The following is a 23,209-nucleotide window of genomic DNA, read 5'->3' as shown; positions in this document are numbered from 1 at the left end:
ATCAACGGATGATGTCAACGGATGATTGTCAGTAAAATTGTAGTAGACTTTTTTAGATGAATTTAGATGTTTAAAAAGGGAATGCTGGAGGGACCAGTTTGATAAAATCATTCAATGGTGGCTTTCACATAGATATTGCTTATTCAGATACTGTCCAAATAGTCATAGCGTGTATATTTTATGATTAATTACTGCAAGTTCAGGCGTTTTGGGATTATTTTGTCACTTACCTTATCAAAGCACATCAACTGAATCTAGTTTTTGTAATTTTGCTACCTCATCGCAGCAGCAATCATCATAATGTGAGAATTGAGCCCTCTAGTATCAGAGTGAGTGAAATATCCTTGATCAAAATGGCACTTCTCCTTAAAACTTGTCTTATTAGCAGAACTTGTTCAGTTTGCAGGTCTTATTGTCTGAACCCATTAAGAAGCAAGAAAAATAAACATAGGTGGAAGTTTACTTTTCCATCACTCGTGCACCCTGAACAATACCTTAGAATTTTTCATTGTTCATATGACCGAACAAAAGCGAGCGAGAAGCCTGTTATGAGTGATGGCAAATGTAGTAAAATAAGAACCTGGAAAAATCTCAGCCTTTTCTTTTAACTAAATCCACTATTTTTAAGGACTGTAAATGTTGGGGATAAGTATTTCAATTAGCCCATTTGTGCTCCACCTTCTTAGTACAATCAGCTGAGTCCCTCACAATCCGCTGGATACATATACAAAAAAGAAATCTGTTTCCCCCTTGTTTTAATTTCTCCTCTGAAGCCCAGTAGTTTCTTTCTACTTTTACTGATGTTCCAGTTGCAAGATATCATTCTCTCAGCAGGTCTGGATCCAAACGAGCTGCAAAATTCAGACCTTTTGTGTGATCAGGCTCCTTTAGGTCAGAGGTATACTCTGAATTCAAAGCCTTGCATAATGACAGGTTTCAGAGTAACAGCCGTGTTAGTCTGTATTCGCAAAAAGAAAAGGAGTACTTGTGGCACCTTAGAGACTAACCAATTTATTTGAGCATAGGCTTTCGTGAGCTACAGCTCACTTCACTTTCCACAGTATGCATCCGATGAAGTGAGCTGTAGCTCACAAAAGCCTATGCTCAAATAAATTGGTTAGTCTTTAAGGTGCCACAAGTACTCCTTTTCTTTTTTTTCTGAATTCAAAGAGATCTCTGAACTAGGGATGCCCCTGCAAGTATGTCTTGCCTGGACACAAGCTGGAGAAACAAGGGGAAACTGATACATCAAGAAGGGACTGCAAGCAAGAGCATGGACTTGTGGATCAGGGAGAGATTGAGAGTGAGGGAGGGGAAAATGCAGGTTAAGGTAAGGGAATGGAGAACTACATAAATCGCTGAGTCTGCACCATGGGCAAGATGATCTGTCGGAGGAAGGGAAAATAAGCAGGAATTATGGAGGAAGGGAAGAATTAATATTGGATTAAAGAATTTGGATCTACTTGAATTGAGAGGAGGCAGAGACGGGAGAAGGGAAAGTGTGGCTGTGGGGGGGGAAATGTATTTTACATGGTTTACTGTGCTGAATGCAGTAAGAACTCAGCTCCTCGAAAGCTCATGAGCTGACCTCTCCTGACGTTTTATCTAAGCATATTCTTCCTAAAAGGGTGTTTCTTATTTGCTTTTACTCTACAAGCATTTATTAAAGTAGTCGTGTAATATCAACTTATTCTAGAGTTTGTACTGAGACTATCTGACCCAAGTCAGTAAACAAACTCCAATATGACAGGTTTCAGAGTAACAGTCGTGTTAGTCTATTCGCAAAAAGAAAAGGAGTATTTGTGGCACCTTAGAGACTAACCAATTTATTTGAGCATAAGCTTTCGTGAGCTACAGCTCACTTTATTGGATGGAAAGCTTATGCTCAAATAAATTGGTTAGTCTCTAAGGTGCCACAAGTACTCCTTTTCTTTTTGCAACCTCCAATATATGCACAAACTGGGGTGTTTCTGTGTGTCAGGAAAAAAGGAGGGGGATAAAAGAAATGACTCCTCTTACTCTTGGACTGCATCATTATTGATTAAGTTTAAACCACCTCCTATTGAAGTCTCTGAGAGTCTTTCCATTGACTTTAATGGGAGTTGTTACACACTTCATTGTTGCTTTCCAAAACAATTTTGTTTATGCATACCAGTAGAACATCAAAGAAAGTATGCATTAGTTTGACTTAAATCCTGACTGATCCCTCTTTTCATGATGAGCAAATATTTTGCTAAGTCATACATTTTTCCATAAATTGGTTATCTTGGTTATATCTTAATAACTGCCTTATTTTCTCCGGATTTTTTCCCCATCCTTGAAATAAATATATGTTTCAGAATCAGCTTTTGAAATTTAGTCATGTTCCAGGCAGCTTCATACAAACAAATCTTAGAAGTTGTCAGTAAATCAGTTTTGAGTGTTTTATTTCCCAAGGAATCAGAGCACCTGTGTTTATTATACAGCAAATCCTGAGACCTAATGAATAAAACAAGACTGAAGTAGGAAAGCACTGGCAATAAGGAGATTAAAGCACCCTTTCACTGGCTATAAAGAAAAATATTCATTCACTTTAAAATAAAAAAGAGCAAGAGTAAAGGAAAAAGAGCAAAATATACATATTTTTATTTTAAATATATACAAATTTCTCAGCTGTTAACTGTCATTTCCAAAGCTGTTTCTTCCTGTAATCTCAAAAATACTTAATAACTTGATGTGACCATCCATTTAAACTCAGTATTTAATATTGACATTTAAAAACCTAGTAATAACATACAGAGCTGGTCATAAGTTCACAATAGTTACAAGGTGGGAGGGAGAAGAGGACTGTGAATGTAGTATCTTAAAAGTAAATACATCCATGTGGTCGGTTCTATTTATTCACTGACATAGTCAAAGTACAGTTCCTCGTTGATGTTCATGAAGGACCTTACCTGTTTGGGAATCATACTAAGTTATGTACAGTCAACCTTTAGAACTCTTTGCCAGGGGATATGAAGGCCAAAACTATAATGGGGTTGAAAAAAGGATTAGATGAGTTCATGAAGCATAGGTCCATCAATGGCTATTTGCCAAGATGGTCAGGGATGTACCCTATGTTCTGAGTGTCCCTAGCATCTGATTGCCAGAAGCTGGGAGTGAATGACCTAGGCTGGATTACTTGATGATTGCCTGTTCTGTTCATTCCCTCTGAAGCACCTGGCATTGGCCGCTGTCAGAAGACAGGATACAGGGCTAGATGGACCATTGGTCTGACCCAGTATAGCCATTCTTACATTTTTAAGACCTTGACACATCTACATTTGATGCTTGTTCTGTGTTTTTCTTTTTCAGAAAAGTTGAGTCATTTGTACTTTTAATCAGGTGTTGCTTGTGTTTTGTCCTTTCCATGTAGCATATAACCTTGGGTCTCCATGTCTCTGAGAGCTGGAGTAAGAGAGTAGCATTTGCCCCTGGATTTCTTAATTCCTGAAAATGTGATTCCGTTGTAGTGCTGCCTTACGTGAGGCCATTTCTTACTAAACTGAACGTATGTCTGTTGTGTGAATTGGATTGATTTTTGCAGTTGTCTTTAGCTGGTGTGTGAAAAGCAAGTCTTTTAGAAAGGTCCTCCACAATTCATGCCAGAACCCCAGGAATCCTCCATTTCCCCTCCCCCACACTCTCTAGGCCCCATGCTGCAGTTATCCTTGCCAGTCAAGGCAAAACTTTGAGCAGAGCAAAATATCCTTTACCACTGAGAATTGGCGCTCCCGTTTGTTACTCTTGTGGAAATTCCTGCTGAGGCAGTCTGCAAATGTGTTCATTGCTCCCAGATGGTGCACAGCCAAAAGGGTGATCTGATGTCCGATGCACCAATTCCAGAGTTTGATTGCCTCCACACAGAGTGGGGTGGACCTTGCTCTTCCCTGTTTGTCGTACACCCCATAGTCATAACTCTGACATGCATAGTATGGATGAAAGGTAAAAATATTTTGCGGGCTTTGGGCACTGTTTAAAGTTCAAAGAGACTGGTGCACAGTTTGGACTCCATCAGAATACAAAAGCCCTGAGCCACATGGCTATTCAGGTGCACTCCCCAGCCCAGTAGAGAGGCATTCATAATGAGTGACTTTGTGGTAGATGGAGGATCAAAGAGGACCCCTACGCACAGAGTTTCTTTGGTTTCCCACCAGGTAAACAATTCTAGAATGTTCTGAGGGACTAAGATTTGCTTGTTCAAGACCTCTCTGCTCAGAACATAAACTGTCAGCAGCCATGCCTGGAGGCACCAAAGATGGTGTCGGACAATAGAATGAGTCAGACAATAATTACTAAGGACAGTAGACACGGGGGTTCAAAAAGTTAGTTTTATAACATTAAAACAAATTGTCAATATCATATGTCAGAACATACAAAGCAAATATCTTCAAATCAAACTCTAATACATTTTCAAGTGGCATTTTTCTTTCTTTCCCTATCTGCAAATTTTGATGATTACTGATGGACATATTCTTTTCATTGGTTTGTGTGTGTGTGGTGAAATGGGCGTTTACTGACATGTACTGACAAAAATCTAGTCCTTCCAAGCCTAATGATAAAAAATAATAATAAAAAATATATAGCTAAATTACAAATGAACCAAACAGTTCCTACTTTAGCCACTTACAATTCAAAATAGGCATTAATGTCCAACAGTACAAATCAAAATGATCACAAAACAGCTAAACGTAAGCGTGCTTGGTTGGGGGTTTCATTTCCACATGCTCAAACTTGTGTGTTCTATGGCAGGAATGTGATGAATATCTCCATGTTCTGGGTTTGTCAGCACACCTATAAAAGCTACAAAATAATGCTCCTCCAATCAGGAGAAATGCTGAGCTCATCCAGCCTAAGTACAGGGCAGCTCCCAAGTCTCGTTTCAATCCTGCATGAACTGCTGGATTATAGAAATCTCCAATGATGTTGCTGGCAGTCCAAGACACAGGTATCAAAATTAGAATCCCAGTAAGGATAAAAATGATCCCAGCTGCCAGCAGAATGTTACTCCTGACTTGCTTGTTATCCCCAACACACACAGTGCACTTCATGCCAATAATGGCTGTCAGAAAGGCAACAACGGATAGCATCACAGCAAAACACATCAGTCCTCTGGATACTTCTAAAATAGGTGGGAGTACTAGTACGGTGCCATAGAATTTACACTGCATCTTGATGTTGACTTGATAGATGCAATTCATCCATAGTCCTTCCCAAATGTTCTCAAACACCACAATGTTACCTTCAGTGAAAGCAGACACTCTCCACTGAGGCATGGCAGTGATTGCAAAAGTCCCAATCATGCCGATGCCTCCAAGTATTAGGCCTGTGATTTGCAGTGGCCAACAAGCCATATTCCTTCTGAGACAGGTGCACCAGAAAATAGTCCACAGGAAAGTGTTTCCAAAGCAGGGTTTCTTGGAGATAAAATCGAGAGCAGCAAAGACTTTTTCATGTAATAGTTTGCTTGTGTGCCAAAGTGACTCTGAAGCAGTTTCCGTTTGTATTTCTGAAGTTCAAATAGGCAGCAGTCCATTGCTGACTGAGTAGAAGGACCTGCTATTTATCTGCTTTGATATTTGAAAGACCTCTGACTAAAGCGCTTCACGATCAGGCCCAACAGCTTTCCAGCCAATGAGAGGCTAGATAGGGTGTATCTAGGAATATCATACTTGACTTCACTGCTCCTTAGTGACGTTATTATTAAGCATGTGTCAGGGTTCCCATTATAGAAAGCTAATTACAGAGTTAATTATTCCACAGCAAAACTGCATCTGTGTTGAAACGTAGAACATGAGGTGTCAGCGCAGGACTTAATTTCTGTCATGTAAAATATTGCATAACTCAGATGAGTACAATTATCTCTATGATGAAAGCTAGAATTACATTTAAGGTGGGGCTTACATGCTTTTTGCTCTTCCCTAGACGAAAAACATCTGATTTTAAAAAAAAACAAAAAAACCCAAACCCCAAAATAAAAACTAACAGGTACTTACTGTAGTTCTTTAACCATGACTCCTGGTTTTGATCAATGTAAAAGTATAATCATGGAATTAGGTACAGTAGGCTAAAATGCTGTAATCAACATCAAAGCTTTACTTAAACAGATGCATAATTTATAAGGACATCAAAACAAGTAGCTGGCATCATTTCATAGCATTTTCATTTGAGTCTCAAAGGAAAGGCCACTGACAGGAAATAACCACTCTGTGACTTCCTATTAGCAGGTGAGTGTATTCTGTTACAATAACTTCTTCTAGTGGACACTAGCATGGGAGAAAAGCTCTCCAACAAAATAACGAGGCACTAATTATTCATTCATATTATAGTGCTTGCCTATTCTCTAAGTGGACAACACTGACAGGATGGATTAGTGGATATGGATACCTCCTACAATATATAACTTGGACTTCTCAGAGGACTATGAGCCAGGTCTCCTGAGCTGTAATCTTGCCAGTGGACTAGTTTGCCTTGGGCATGGGGTTTAACCTCTCTTATTCTTTCATTTTCCCATCCCTGACTGGAGTTGATAATATGTAGCTACGCTTGGGTCTTGTGGCGATTAATTAGTTTGTGTTAGTTCAGCTCTTTGATATACATGGCCAGATCCTCAGCTGGTTTTAGATTAGTGTATCCACGGAAGGCAGTGGAACTATGCCAATGCACACCACCTAAGGATCTGGCCCATAAAGTGCTGTCTAAAAGCAATCTGTAATAATTGTTGAGTTGTCAGCTTTATATATGTTTGAATGATCAAATGCATTCCTTGATTTTATATTTATTTTTTAAATTTAGTTACAGCCAAAGGTGTTTATAAAGTATTTAAGGATAAAATCCATAATAAAATGATTTTGTCTTAACTGGCTTATAAGGGAAAAAACTCTCTCAGCCTACCACTTTAACAGACCAAGGAGGGGCTGGAAATAGTGCTTTGTAAAGTGAGCAGAGCATTGAAAACGGGTATTACGTACCTATGTGTTAAGTCTGTAGGGGGCACTGGCCAAATAATTTTGAGTCCAGCAGCAGGAACCACAGGGTGACCTAAAACCTCCTTGATGGAGATACAATGTTTAACACCTGTATACTGCTCTTGAAGTTCTAAGCATTTTTTGAACATACTCTAATTCTCACAACAGGCCTATGAGGTAGATGAGACTTACTGTCCCTATTCTACAGATGTGGAAGGTGAGGCAGGGACATTAAAAAGCCTCAGAGAGAGGGGGGGGGGGTGTGTCAAAACTAAGGCTAGAGGTCAGATGTAGGAGCCAGATTGCTGCTTCCCAGTCTTGTACATCGAGCATTAAACGACACCGGTTCTAATTTCAAGCACGATAGTACTTTCTCAGAAATGGATTTTCTGAATAGAGGCCTAGATATGGAGCCTGCATTAATAAGCTTGGATCTTGGTTTCTTTACTGCTTCTCTGCTTATACAATAGATCTTTAGATCTTGAGTTTTATTTTATCACCAAAAAAGTCAAAAATTTACAGACTTTGAAATAGAACAATCTTTTTCTTTTTCAAAAATATCAACATTTTTCTTGACAATATCAACACTGGTATTAAAAGGCTATTTCTGGGGGGGGGAATGGTTATTCAAAAAATTTCAGCCAACCTAGTAGATACCCAACTCTATGACTTATCGTGCCCAGTGCCCTGATAACATAATATCTACTGGAATTGTCCTAAAGGTAAGTGTTACAATCTTGTGATTTTGGAGGGTCAGCTGTTGAGGTCATGCATAAAACTACACTCTGGTGATCAGAATATGACTTGTGTGGGACATACATTTTTCTCAAGTTTTTCTGGGAGTAATTTATCACATGCCATTTTGTGTAGCCATTACATTCAAAACATCTTAAATATTTGAATGGTTTTTCTAGATTATTACCACCTAAAGAAGATGACATCACACTGTATGTGTGTAAAACAGATGTTACCACACCAACTATACTTACGTACTGTCCAATGATAGGATAATTATTGTTAGTTGAACCTTGTGGGAATGAAAGGAATAAAGGAAAAGCAAAAAGTGGGAGGAGAGAGACTAGGTGTTGTTCAGTGCATGCATACAAATAGCTGAACTGGAACTGAACCATAGATAGCATCCTAAGAGATGTAATAATTAATTACATGAATTGTCCTAAAGGTAAGTGTTACAATCTTGTGATTTTGGAGGGTCAGCTGTTGAGGTCATGCATAAAACTACACTCTGGTGATCAGAATATGACTTGTGTGGGACATACATTTTTCTCAAGTTTTTCTGGGAGTAATTTATCACATGCCATTTTGTAATAATGATGTAATAATTCTGGTGATGGTCGGCACAGATAACACTTAAAGGTAGGAAAGTAACTACAATATACATTTTGAGAATATGTTGATTGAACAATTCACATTCTGCTGTTGAAAATAAAATGAGGGAGAACCTGCACGGCAATATTGAGTGGTTTTATGAGAATTAGCAGCAATGTATACAGTCAGACTAGTACTGCATGAAATGATGTGAGACTAATTAACTGAAATTTTCTGTGATAAAATAAGACTGTTTTACTCATAGATCAGAACGTTACAGTACATAATTGCACTGGCTGTGCCAGTCATGTCGTGATGGCACAGGCTAAACAACTAGCACAAAACACTGTGGACTTTGTGCTGGTGCTGGAACCTGAAGTAACAGCATTTCGCAGCAACGGCAGCTAGTTTGGCTTTGGCACTGGATCTGTTAGTGCTCCCGTAATCTGTATGAACCTGTTGGACCCAAAGCTGGGTATACTATTTGTGACTAAGTGTGCTTCTGTTTGATCCTGAACCCAGTGCATCCACATTGGTTGGCTACTTGGCCCTATTTGTTCTCTAGAATGAGACACCTAATTGAGTCCTGCTTTATCTGTGGTTTCTCAAAGTGGCAAATATGGGCTCCTTCTTCCATGACCTTACACAGGTTTCCTGTATTGCATGTGATGGTTCACACTGGCAAGCCAGTCTGCTAGTAGCAAACCCTTGTACGTTGAATGGGAACAAAAGAATTAATCAGCATTGGGTACCCTGGAGTCAACAAAGAAACATTTCCATGACATTCCTGGTCCTTTAGTGGTACCAGATAGCAGCACACAGTGTACTGTGCTGGAATCTGAATCTGATATTTTATCATCCATGGCATCTGTCACAAAAACTTTGAAATTGCCTTGATTTTTGCAGACTGTACCACAGAATATAATACTTAACATCTGATATCATTATGGGGAGAAGAAAGATATGGTATCTGAGTCACAACTAATTATTAGTGTTGTGTATAGCTTTCGGAAAGTGAGAGAAAAGTAGAAAAGATTAACCAGAAAATGGAAGGAGGGTGGTCCTGGGGATTTTTATTTGTAGCAGCTTAAATATATCAGAATAGAGGGAGAGGAGTCCTCACTGGTTCTGTTACTTGTATGTTATCGTGGGTGCTGACATCATTTGGTGAAGTGCCATTGCATCGTCTTGTGTGACAGAACATGCCATGGGAATGAGAATGAGGACAAAGGAATACATGTATCTGAAAGGAGTCTATGTCCCCCAAAAGGCCCATTGTCATAAGCAAAAGTGTATGAAAGCTTGCAGGCATACAGAGTCTGAAGTTGTGTAAGGGAACAACTCTTCTGGTCCCAACAACCCTCTTCTCCAGGGATATCTAGGAAGGAAAGGGACAGGGCCATTCTAAGGGGAACTTTGTTGCTCACATTACCTTTTACCTGCTGTGTATAACGTCATAATTCCAAGAAACTACCTTTATCTAGGAATGATTCTATATCACAGACACAAATTGGCTGGTGCAATGAAATTATCCCTATAAGTACTGACTTCCAATCAAGGCACTTACTGAAATATATCTCAGTTCAGCAGCTCAAAGAGCTTAAAGGTATTATTATTTAGCCAACTCTTCTTCAATGTTAATTTAAATGATGATGATCTTGTATGTTTAATTTATTTGCACAAGCAACCTTTGTGGTCATTTCAGTTGTTGCATGACAAGCATGCTGAAACCACAAGGGAGGCTACAGATCTGAGGGTATTGCAGGAAAATATTCTTCTATATGTCCATCTGATTGAGGAGGAGCATTTAAGAGATGTCTTTAGTTTAGTTTGTTTTAGGTGAGTTATATACCACTGTGCCAGAGTAATCTGTTTTGTTTATAAAATGAAAGGGTATCCTAAATCTGTCATCACACAACAAAACATTTTGAGCCAGATTGTTGTGACTGACTTTTGTATAGTCTGTGGGGAGAGGAGGAAGAGGCAAGCAATCTGTGTGTGTGTGTGTGTGTGTGTGTGTGTTTACACATAAATACACCTCATGCACTGAAAAGCTTGGACAGGTATTGAGCGTAGTCCAGACTGTTTTACAGCTTATCCAGCCCTTTATATACAGGTGATCTTAATAGGTTTGTAGAAAGTTGATAACTTCCCAGTAAACATTGGGTAACTTGTTCATATACAGAATTGCAAGGTACCACATGATTGAGACTCGGGTGTACAGTTGTGCCTGTGCATCTATATAAAGAGATAAAATTAAACTTATTCAATTGACTGTTAGTAACCCATTATGGTTCTGCTTCAAACATGGCTATGTGCACAAAAAGGATTTTCTGAAACTACAGCTCTGCTGCTGGGGTTACTAGTACACACCTGTCACCAGCAATTTTACCATTTGTCATCTAGCTCTAATCTGTGTGATCTAATCTAAGAAGTGTATAATAGTGGGTGCATCAGTGGGACTTTTCCACCACTAGAGCAACAGTGGGAGCATTTTAGAAAACCCTCAGTATAGACAAGGACTTATTTATTGAATCATAAATCATTGAATTAAATCTTAAGCATTCACTCACCTGAGCCAAAAGAGGCCCTATTCTCCATCATCTGGCACTTTGTGTAGTCCTTTATACCAATGCAAAGTAGGCCTAAAGTGCTAGCCAACAGATTTGGTAATGTTCTATTCCCACTTTACACTGACATAAATAAATGTACAAGGTGCAGGGCAGAGGTGAGCCAGGAATTTTGTTCATAGGTGTCAAGCATCCTATTTCCTAAATAATCTCTTCAATCTGTAAACAGTAAAGCATATGCTATTATAGGATAGAGTACCTGAAAGTTTACCAGTAAAGCTGTATGGAGTTTGTATTTCAAATCTGAAAAACAATGAAGCAAAATTATTTTAAGTGTATTTGTTATAACTTTTATCCAAATGTTTTGAGTGAGGAAAAGGGAAAGAATCCTCGTATTTTGGTGTTTCAAGTAGAGCTGGTTGGAAAATTGGGGGGGCGGAGGTTTCCTGCATAAAAATTAGACTTTTCTGCCAAAAAATCAGGAACCAAAACTTTTAGCTAAAAAACAAAAATTTTGATTCAGATATGGTGACCTAGTGTCTCCCAGTCTCTCAGTGTAGACTACATATCCCATGATGCAGCATAGTTCTCTCCACTTCCTGAGCCACTACGGTGCCTCATAGAAGTCCTATGGCTGTGGTGAATCATGTGAATTGTAGTCCAGCTCAAGAGTCTGGTCTGTAGAGGGGCAAGAGTCACCCAAACTACAACTCCTCTGAGTTATTGTGGCAACAATTCAGAATAAAATTTTCACCTTTTTGCTATAAAGTTTCAGTTTTCTAGTTTTCCTTTTTCTGACAAAAAGTCAAACATTTCCACTGAAGTTTTGATGGAAAATGTTTGACTAGCCCTAGTTTTGAGACCATTATTAATTAAGACCAAGATTTTAAAAACACTGGTGCCTGAAATACATAATTAAGTTTCTAAAGAAGTCCCTGATTTTCAAAAGAGCTGAGATTAAACATGAATTTAGGCACCTCTTTTGGAAAATCTTGGCTTAAGTTTATAGGAGTATGAGCTCAGCTCACACAACTTTGTTCTGATTTTCAACTCTTTTTTGCATTTCCATACGTTAAGCTCAGGCTTTTTAACACTTAGCTGCATTTACGTAAAATAAAACTTAATGTTGCATTAAGAACAGCTCAGTCAGGTTTTGCAATCTGTTGCTGTCCTCTTGGAATGTAGGGGTCTTCTGACTGAGGAAGCAGTCTCCTGTGGATGGGAGTAATTTCATTCCTAATACAGTTGGTTCACAAGTATGTCTGGATATATTCCCTTCTGTGAGGGCGTCTGGCCAGACTGCCAAAGATTTGTTTTAAATGAACAGACTTTTTTCTCTTCAGAACTGAAATGGTTTGTTTTGGTTGTCCTGAATACATGATAAATGTTGTTGTACGTGTGGTGGGGGGCAAATAGCATATAGATACTTGTATAGTAATCCGCTTTGATGTAGGGATTCTCTGGGAGAAGTTCAAAAGCATTAAAGTCCCATTGATGAGACTTGCACTCCCAAATCCTGTAAGCATTTTTGAAAATCTCTGCCTTTTTATGTCTATTTGTACAGTGCCTGGAATGTTTTGTGCTGCCACAAATAAATGTTATATACAGTACTATAAATAACTGTAATGAGCATACTAAGTATACAAACATTTTTGTATTGCAAGCAAAAAGTTACTTATCTGTTTGTTGCATTTAAGATTCTTACTTTAATAGATAATTACTGTATGCACCACTTATGTCACATGATAGTGTAAATAATTACAGTACATGAATATATACACCCTATTGAGTAGGACCTTGCGTCCTAATTAAAAGGGGCGAACTCAACAAATGATTTTATTATACTCATTGGTACAACCCATGAAACAGAATGGGTGAATGTGTAAGAACAAGGTGCTAACGCAGAAAGACATAATACTTTTTTACAAAATACATGAAAGTTTGAAGCTATGCATTCTGCAGAGAACAACATTCACATAGTGCAGTAAATCAGCACAACAGCCCTTTCCCACAAATAAGAGAAGGTTTGCAAATATAAACAAAACTGTGTAATAGAAATACAGGCAAGCTGTACAGTATAACATATGCAGTGCACATATGTATTGCGCACATCATGTATGTACATAGCCAGGGATCACCTTTAAAAATAATGAGGCAAAATAGAAATATGTGTATTTAGACATAGCTTAAACTGTAAATAGACCATTCTAAACCAGTATGAGGATTTGGATTTCTTTAGCTCAATGGAAGTTGTACCTGTGTAAATTAAAGAAGAATTTGGTGCCTGATATTTTTCAGCTAGAAATATCCTAAGGGTAGAGAACGATAATACAAACAGGGTTGTATTATAACCTTTCCACAGAATATTTAAACCAATCCAAATTGTAAAACAGGGATCTCACACTCCACAGGCGAAATTCTGGTCCCACTATAGTCAAAGATAAACATCCCACTAATTTTAGTGGGGCCAGGAGATCACCCTCTCCGCTGGGTTAAAAACATCTACCATTCTCTGTTAATTTCAGTAGGGATTTTAGGGTAACTTCTATAGACCCTATCTAGTTTCTATTGGATTCATTCTTATTCCCTGATTTTCCATAAGGGGGTATACAGTCACATTATTAGAAATCTTGTTTGCATTTTGCGAATGAACAGTGAATAAAACACTGAAACATCCTTCTTTTTACCCCTTCAGGCTCTAGTTCTGCACTAAATTGCACATGAGCAGACCTCTGCATTGAAATCAGTGCGACTTCGTGCAGATGGAGTCTTCCCACACAGGAGTCACTGCAGTATGAGGGCTGTATTAAATACCCATATTAAAAAAAGATCGCATTGTACAGTAAAGATCCAGAACATTGTTATAACCATGTTGTAAATTGTTGTGCTTAGAGGAATCATTGTAGAATACTGTCGCTCTTGAAAACAAACCAGTCTGACCTTTCACCATCTCAAAATAGATATTATTTTACAGTAAAAATATTTCTAGGTAAATATAGAGCAGTGTGTCTACCCTGAAATTTTCATTCTGAAATAAGGGACATTTTTCAAACATTTTGACCTCCCTCTGACTGCTGAGCTAATTCTTCACATTACCCTTCATTTACAATGTATTAATCCCTTAGCTATTGTTGTTCTTTTAAACAAGTACTTTATTATTCTTATTCAGCCTTATTCCCCTATGTCCAGAAAAAAATGGGTTTGCTCCATTTCTTTCCAGCAATCCATCTGTATTTTATATCACAATAGATTAATTTAAGCCCCTTTGTAATATTTGCCATATGAAACATATCCCCCAAATAAACACAAAACCTGTTCCAAATAACTATTAAAAAGAAATTAAACATTCACTTTTACATGGATGCTAAATATTTTTAAAGCAAATTGAAACTTTAAAACACCTAAAAAGATAAAGGTGTGATTTCTCCCCCCGCCCCCCCCCCCCATGATAAAACTTCATAATACATTGTCTGTCTGTGTTGCAGTATTAGCTATGATAGAGTTCGTAGATTTAACCATAGTCTATGAATTTAAGGATGGCTACTATAGTTAAGGTATGAAATACAAATAAAGTTTCCTCTGACCTACTTGTAGTTCAATGTGAACACTGAAGTCCGTTCACAACGACTGACTTGCTGAGCTAAAAGACCAAGAAGCAGCTAGACATACTGACTTTTGGAATATGAGCTTTCAGTTTTCCTTTGCATATGATGAGTTTTGTAAGATGTATGATGTGAAGGCGCGGAGAACCTGTAGTTTCTGGCTTTCTCATTACAACGGCAGAAGCAACAGAATATTGCTCCCCCGGAGATGAGACAGAATGCAGATACCCAGCCTATGTAGAGGGCCTCCCCAAGTTCTCGTTTTTGTGCTACATTGACAACTGGATTGTAGAAGTCTCTGATGATGGTATTGGCAACCCAACACACTGGGATGAACACAACAATACCAGATAGGATGAAGAGGACTCCAGCTGCCAGCAGAATGTGACCCTTGGTTTGCTTGTTGTTCCCAGTGCACTGTGTGCACTTCATGCCCATAATGGCTATTATAAAAGCAAGAAATGAGAGTGCTGAAGCAGAACACATCAGTCCTCTGGATGCCTGTAGATCAGGTGAGAGTGCCAAGAGGGAGTCGTAGACTTTGCACTGCATCCTGATGTTGGCTTGTCTGATGCAGTGCATCCATAGTCCTTCCCAAATGGTCTCAAATACTATAATGTTGTTTTCAATGAAGGCAGTTACTCTCCATTGAGGCATGCCAGTGATTGCAAAAGTCCCAACTAAGCCAATGCCTCCAACTACCAGTCCAACAATCTGAAGTGCACTACTGGCCATATTTCCGTCTGAGACAAGGCAAGACAACAAGTTCCTAAAGCAGTTTTGTTTGAAGAGATGCTCCTCCAAAATAGATCTTGATTGTGCCAAGAAGCTTTTAAATAGGCAGTCTCTGCTACTTCAGACCAGCTTAAATCTGGTGTATGCTGGCTAGTACTCAGCTGCATTTCATTGTCTTTAAAATTCCACTGACTCAAACAGGTAAACTGACCGATCAGGTGTAACAGCTTTCAAAACCAATAAAAGACTAGACAGGGCTGGGTTTGTCTAAACCAGCAAAAGACACTGAGGATAAATATGCTCTGCTTTCCTTCTAGAAAACCCCCAAACCTCAGGTTTAACCCTCACTTATTGTATAAATGTTTTTTTACATGTGTCAGGGAAATAAGCCGGTCTTTGTAATGAGAAGACACACAATATTTTTACATGCATGGCTGCAGCTACTTGTGCTGCAGGTTCTATCTGCTTCAGAAATCTGCTTAGCCAAAGTGCAAGAAAGAAAGCTGAGATACATTGACTGCTACAGGGTTGCTGTAGGTTACTTGGGAGACGGTGCTTTTTTTTGTATTAATGTTTCTGAAGCTTCGAGGAAAATACTGCTATGATGGGATCAAGGAATAAACTAAATCAAAAAGAAAACCTGACACCATGAACTAAAACAGATGTCTTAGCAGAGGATAACCAGAACTGTAAAAGACAATTTAAAGTGTATAATAGAACAATAAAAGGCCCCATTCCTAGGAATACTTATATACTTACGTAGTTTTATACATGTGGATAGTCCCATTGAGTTGAACAGGTGTACTCAAGTATGTACAGGTATTCATGTACTTAAATGGTTACAGGATAAGAGGTATAGAGTGGAGTTTTTAGGTAATGCAGAAAAATAGTTCCCCACCTGAAGCTGAACTAAGAGACTATCCCTAATTTAGCCCCATAGAGAATTTCAGCTTTGAAAGTAAAACCATTTCTGAGCTATCCATATCCAAAAGAAAAAATTTCTAATAACTGGAAAGAAACATAATTTGAAGTTCATAATTGAAAAAGAACTACTAAATAGATCTTGATAAGATTTCCCCCTCCCCCCCACCGCACCTCCCCAAAAAATTACCTTTGAGCAGAAAACAATCCTAGAAAATCTCAGGATGAAAGGAATTTTTTTGGGGGGGAAGTCAGAAGCAACAGAAAGCATCAGTGGAAAATCCAGAGGAAACTCCCATGAATACAATGGGATTTCTCTTGATTTATACCAGTGAAAAAATAATTTGGCCTTCTGTCTATCTTTAACACGGGCAGTGAAGCTGCCCCATATGTTGAGGAAGTGATTGCCATATAATATCTCCAAAGACAGGTTAATGATACTGCTCACTGGAGATTAATATTCTCTCATTCACCTCTTATTTTTTTTCCTCACCCTTGGTTCCTTTTTTCTTCTTTAAAACATACTATAGAAATTAAATGGAAAAAATTACGATAATGCAATACTAGGTCTGAAAAACTAATTATTCAAAAACCCAAGACATTCAAAAGTCAAGGATCCTACAGGAATGTTAACTTGACAATATTGCATACAGATTGTATTTTATATTCCTGTGTGTGTGTGTGAGAGAGAGAAATTCCTTGCTGCTATACAAGTCTTTGCCTCGTTTTTGTTCAGTGTGGTTTTCTATATTCTTAAGTGGCTTGTGGCTCATCACCTACAGTGTTCTGTGCTGCCAAGGACACCTGCTCCCAAATAATGTTAGAGAGACAAGGTGGGTGAGGTAATATATTTTATTGGACCAACTTCTGTTGGAGCCACACAAAGCTCTTCATCAGGTCTGGGAAAGATGCTCCCAGCGTCACAGCAAAATGCATACACCAAATAGAGTTTATCTTTTTTATCTGCTGAAAGGCCTACCATATCTCACCCTTATCCAACCTCTCATTCCTTGAGTGCTGATTTGTTTCTAAGTTCTATATTTAGTTATTCCCTTTCCCTTATGTTCTGAAATCACAGCTGTTACCTCTGCACTTACCTAACCCAATGGCGTTGGGTACCTTTCTCTGAAAAGCCCAGTTATCCTGGTGGTGTCCCTTTTTTGCTTGCAGTTCCCAATGCCTTTTTTTTTTTTTTGAGTCTGAGAGCTATTTAATCAAGCCTACTCAAATGAAACTTGCTGCAGTACTTTGCAGACATCTGCTTCACAGCAAGGCTATGCTGTACCCACAATACTCCGCTTTCCCTGCTTTTTCTCTGGCATTAGATATGTTTACAATTTTAACCTCTGTTTTTAAATATCCACCACTGCTAGTTGAACCCATTTCTGCTATCTCTGATAGCAAAACATAGGCATAATCTAGTATTCTTCATTAATTAAGGTTGTCTTTGACTACCTCAGTCCTTTTCACTTGGTCAGGCACCCTTCTCTCTCCCTAAGGGTCTTTGATTCTCTGGTATGGTACCATGAGTGCAAGAGACAGGATAGTGCCCTCCTGTTAGAAGTGGGGTATTCCTGTTCCTAGCAGGGAGTTAGTGGCCAGACTTGGGCCAGGTTTCTCTCTTCCCACCCTCTCCTCCCACCTTCCTCCCCCTCCAGAATTCACCTTTGGGCTGAGAGCAATCCTGAAAAATGTTAGCACTAAAGGAATTTTAGGAGGTGGTGGGGTGGGTGTGCGGGGGAGCCAGAAGCAAGAAGCAACAGAAAAAACCCAGAGTAATTCAGAGAAACTCCAGTGAAGTCAGTGGGGTTTCTCTAGATTTATACCAGTGTAAATGAATGAAGAATTTGGCCTGACATCTGTATGTAACCTTAGCATGAATAGTGACACTGCAGATATGAACCTAGATTTATGATGGTAAACTATAGCCATGTACAACTCCTAGCAGTCAGGGAAGCATCATTTCCAAGGAGCTGCCAAGCCAGTGACTCTCACTGGGCTAGATGCTGGTCCCATTTATAATGGTATTAATCCGGAGTAATTCCACTGAACCCTATTGTATTACTGTAGGAACCAAATGAATTACTATAATTTTAGACATCTGTCACTGAGATCATGCTTAGCAGGTGGCAAGCAAGGAATGTCATATTCTCATAACTGTTTTCAAGTATGTAAAAGATATGTAAAAGGTTGTTACAAGGAGGAGGAAAAAATTGTTTTCTTAACCTCTGAGGATAGTTGAAGTAGCAATGGGTTTAAATTGCACCAAGGGAGGTTTAACTGTCATGGTGATTAAGCACTGGAATAAATTGCTTAAGGAGGTTGTGGAATCTCTATCTTTGGAGATTTTTAAGAGCAGGTTAGACAAACACCTGTCAGGAATGGTCTAGATAATTAGGCCTGGGCTACACTGGGGGGGAGGGGGGGGGTTCCGAACTAAGGTATGCAACTTCAGCTATGAAGTCGAAGTATCTTAGTTTGACTTACCTGGCTGTCCTCACAGCAGCGAGTCGACTGCGGTGGCTCCCCCGTTGACTATGCTTACTCCTCCTGCCGAGGTGGAGTACAGGCATCGATTTGGGGATTGATTTATCGCTTCTAGATGAGACGCAATAAATCGATCCCCGATAGATCGATCACTACCCGCCAATCCGGTGGGTAGTGAAGACGTACCCTTGAGTGTCGCCACAAGTGCAGGGGATTGGAATAGGTGACCTCTCGAGGTCCCTTCCAGTTCTATGACTCTATTATTGTGTCAAAAGTGAGGAGTATTTCAGAAAAAAGCTGTGGCAAAATTAAGTGTGTGGTTTGAAATTTTTGCGGGGCTCTCTAAAATTTATTATGGATCCAAGCCCCAACTAGTCTTAATCCACCCCTGCCTCAGGGGATAGTCAACCAATGAGAGTTTGTTCTGTTGATGCTTATAATCTTATTCAATTTTCTTGCTCAAATTTTATGAGTGTCTGTGTAAAAAACCAATGTACGAGTAAGTAAACCAAATATGATACAAGCAACAGGACTGATTTTTCTTGTAGACTATTTAAATAGTAATTTACAGAACATGGAAAAGGTTGAAATACAATTTAGTCACCTTATTGATTAACATACAGAATCATTAAAGCTTGCCAGATAAATTCATGATTAAAACTGTGTCTCCATCAGGAAACCAGATTTTGTACAATTTTAGCAGCATTACATTTTTTTGCCTTATTTTATTTAAAACTTGTTTAGGAAGAAAGAGTTGAGCAATCTCATTTCGAGGAGTTCTGGAGTAAATCTGATTGTTTACAATCATAATATGGGAAAGGATGAAAATCATAATTCTTGGTACTTATTTTTGTTGCTTATTCTTGTATTGGTATAGTCAAAGATGCAATTACAAATGAAGGATAACTTTAGGTACCAATTCAAATGTCAGGAGTACCTGTAAATATATAATCAGACTTTCTAGCTAACCACTATCCTAAATAACTTTATATATTTAATTATAACAAAAGTATATACAAATCATTTACATTTGTACACTGCAATTTTCAAAAGTATTCAGCATTTGCCTAACTCTGGTCCCATTTGAAGTCAATGGTACCCATGCCCATACTGAAAATTTCCATTTGTGATCAGCAGTTTTGAAGTATGAAAAGACACAAGGCTCAGATTTAAAGTATAGTAAGGCAAACCCCCATCTCTTACTATTAGTGGCCTGGGTAAAAACAAGGAAAAAGACTGCACGTAGCTCTTTACTCTCCACTTCCCCTAGTTTAAACACTGAAGGGACTTAGTTTTTGGTAACTTAGGGAATATCAAAAAATGTTGAGACTGAAAACAACCCTAAACTGTAATTAAATAACTTAGATTAGTTGTACGTTTCCCATGGGGGCTCATACAACCCTAAAAGGCATAGCTCTTTAACACATAGAGGAAGTTGTGCAAACTTTGAGAGGTACTTATTGGCCATCTTGTCATATCCCTGGAGTGAGTTCCCCATTGCTATACAGTCTTCAGAATTGCTTTCCTAAATGTGCTGTCTCCATTAAGCAGAGTGTGTGGGGAGATCTCACTTTTGAGCCAGCTTGGTCTGGCAGCTGTAATAAGAAACATATCAAATGTCCTTATTTGCTTATGGGAGGGAGGTGTAGAGCAGAAAGACATTATATATAATATATATGAGAGAGAGTCCGTGTCAGTTAATGATCATCCAGATTTGTTCCTGGGTATTATGCTAGAATTCCAGCACTTTAGGACACGACAAGAATCGGTGCACTGCAATCACTGTTTCCAGCATAATGGGGGAATTAGCTATATAAGGCTGCCTAAAGATGCCATGTGTTCTATATGTATTTTTTTTTCTTGAGTTTCTCATAATATATTAAAGAATGAGCATATTTTAAAGTAATGCTCAGCTTTTCTGCCTGATGCATTAAATTGTGTCTCCCAGATCATTCTCTCATTCGCTCTTCATTCTTCATTGAAGAGGTCAATAAGTCAGTTGTGTGTGTATACGAAAGAAAAAACTATTAGCCTTCCTGTGCTCCGGCGAATGGGACTGACATGGAGCAGTACCCAAAGCAGGTCAGGTGTTGAATTTCCAGAAACTAGAATTGTTTTTGAGTGAACATTTGCACCATCTCATGATCAGAATTTTTTTGACAAATAACAGTTGTACCATTTTAGCATCACCTTTCTCCTCTAAATAAGCCAGGGGAGTCATTGATGTCTTTTTAACTTGGCCACTGTTTAATTAGATGTTTGAAGCTTGTTAGGTGTCCTTTGAGTAGTTTGGGCTTCAGTTCATTGGTGGTTTGGAGATTCTCCATTGCTGCCCATTGAGCTCATTCTTCGCCACTTAGCACCTCAATCCCTGTCATTTATTTGCTACTAATTAAAATATTTAAAATACATAGGGGAAAATTCTAATAAGTGTAATATGTTTCTTGTTCATGAACATGTAAAGATTTCTGATTTTTCAGAAACAGTAAGCACTTACAGCTCCAGCTGGTGCCAGAGGGGCAGGCAGTTGCTCAACGCCTCAGAAAATCAGGCTTCAAATCAATAGCACTTTAAAAAATTCAAATTATCTGTGTTTTTACAGAAAAGTAAAGTTCTGATATCAGACCAGTTGTTCAGCATTTTCTTTCTTGCAAGGCTATTATTACTGTGTCTGTATATGTGTACTAGTCTTGAGTTTTCCCCAGGTGCATTGTAGCCGTCCATTTCTTCCTTCAAGGTATTTTACGTAATGTGCAAATCACGAAAAACCAGTTCAGCATATATACTGCAAGCAGAAACAGTCCCACTCATTCATAACCAGCTCCACTGCAGTGTCACATCTTTCCAGTCTAGCAAGAGCTGCTTCTGTACCATGTCTCTCCACCAGTTGATAGTAACAAGGATCTAGCAGATAAAGAATGGGTCAGAGAACAGGCGTGTAGCAAATAATAACTCTTTATATTTCTGTAGCACGTTTTGACTGAGGCTCGCAATTCCCAAAGAACTTTACAAACATTAATTAATGCAGTTTAATTTCCTCCTGCTCATCACCATCTTTGCTTACGTAAAATCTGTGATTGTGTTTGACAGTTTCCTTTTGGTTTTGTGTTTTTTGTGGGGTTTTTTTTTTTCAGTTTTAACCTGTGTGTTGTGAAGTGCTTGTGTGATTGGGTTCATTAAATCAAGGCCAGTGTAACTGAACAGAATCTGGCTCTCTTGGGCCTGTCTACAACTAGGGGGGAAAAGGTGCTTTTTAAAAACTGAATTGGCTAACATGCTTTCAAACACCACTTAGCAGCCAGCATAGACACTTTTACAATTACATTAGAGGTCTTATTTCCCCCCTTCCTGGGAATAATAATAGTTACTAACGTACCTCACAGGGTAGGTGTTAGGATTAATTGCCATTCTCTAGGGCTTTGAAGATACTATAATATGTGCTAAGTATTATTATAAAGATGGACTCAGTCCAAACTCTCAGAACCAAACCACCTCACATTCTGGGGAATTTTGGAACCAGAGCACGTGAGTATTCCTAAGCCTCTTCATTTCACTCCTCTGTTTCCGCCTTTCCCTCTTTCCCTGAGGACTCACCTGCTTTTTCCCTTGGTGGTGCCTCCCTCCACCCATGCCCTCAATTCCTTCCACCACCCCCACAAAACTTAGGAATTTTTGTTACCTTTCTGGCCTGGTGGCTCACCTCCTCTTCTGTGCCCATTACTTCCCTCCTGGTGGCTGCCTTCTCCACCTTGACATCACCACCACACCTTCTCCCCTCCCACCCCAATATTTTCTATAGGTCAACAGCATACATCCTTTTAAAAAAATTGGCATGAATAGCTTTTGATTTGGCAGCACCAAGGCATACTGGATAAATGCACAATGTTTAATTCCTATTTTATATTCCTGATGGTTTTGTTGTTACTGCTTATGCTGTTTTGGTTCATGTGTCTTGCATTTAACGGTTTTCTTCAAAGTGGAATTGGCCGCCATCCTTGCTATCTTTAGGATGTTAAAAATTTCTGTGTATATCAACTCCTTAGTTCTCCACCCATGACAAACTTGCATTAGTCTCTAAAGCCAGGCCTCCTAAGTAATTGCTATCATTTTGTTTTATATGAAAGAATCCCTCATTTCCAGTCTGTGCTAGTCATCATATGCAAGCTGGATCTTCCCATAAACCAGAACACCCCTTACCCACCTTTGATGAAAATAATGGTGATTCTCTCCCATCCTCTACCCGAACCCAACCTCCTACCATACTTTTCCTCTACCACAATATATGCCACATAATAGTGCAATCTTTCTGTGCTGAACTGCAACTTGGCAATCCATACACTTCTATAATAACGTCTGTCTGCCCTGTGGTGCCTTTATTTACCCAAAGAAAAAAGAAAACCACCAGTGAGAAACGTGTTTTACTTCTCCAGGGAGTCATGGGGTTTTCATTTCACTTTGCCTCTCTATTGTCACTTTGCAATGAATACGTGTTAAGGAACACTTTGTCTGGAGAACTACATCTAAAATTAGAGATGGGAGCAGCATATCTGTTATACCTTTTGTTTCACATTTCAGGATGTGT

General features: G+C 38.9%; 2 protein-coding genes across 2 annotated transcripts; both read right to left on the bottom strand.

Moving 5' to 3' along the window:
• Window positions 1-4,703: 4,703 nt before the first annotated feature.
• On the bottom strand, window positions 4,704-5,372 carry LOC142070563 (claudin-8-like). The gene has a single exon (XM_075124286.1). The coding sequence runs from the start codon at window positions 5,370-5,372 to the stop codon at window positions 4,704-4,706; it is 669 nt and encodes a 222-aa protein (XP_074980387.1).
• An 8,987-nt stretch (window positions 5,373-14,359) lies between these two features.
• Window positions 14,360-15,364, bottom strand: LOC142070562 (claudin-8-like). Its single transcript, XM_075124282.1, has one exon. The coding sequence runs from the start codon at window positions 15,217-15,219 to the stop codon at window positions 14,542-14,544; it is 678 nt and encodes a 225-aa protein (XP_074980383.1). The 5' UTR covers window positions 15,220-15,364; the 3' UTR covers window positions 14,360-14,541.
• Between the last annotated feature and the right edge of the window lie 7,845 nt (window positions 15,365-23,209).

The sequence above is a fragment of the Caretta caretta genome, chromosome 1, assembly GCF_965140235.1.
Source record: "Caretta caretta isolate rCarCar2 chromosome 1, rCarCar1.hap1, whole genome shotgun sequence".
Lineage (NCBI taxonomy): Eukaryota > Metazoa > Chordata > Testudines > Cheloniidae > Caretta > Caretta caretta.
Note: the sequence above shows the minus strand (reverse complement) of the source record. Positions and strands in the feature narration are given on the sequence as shown.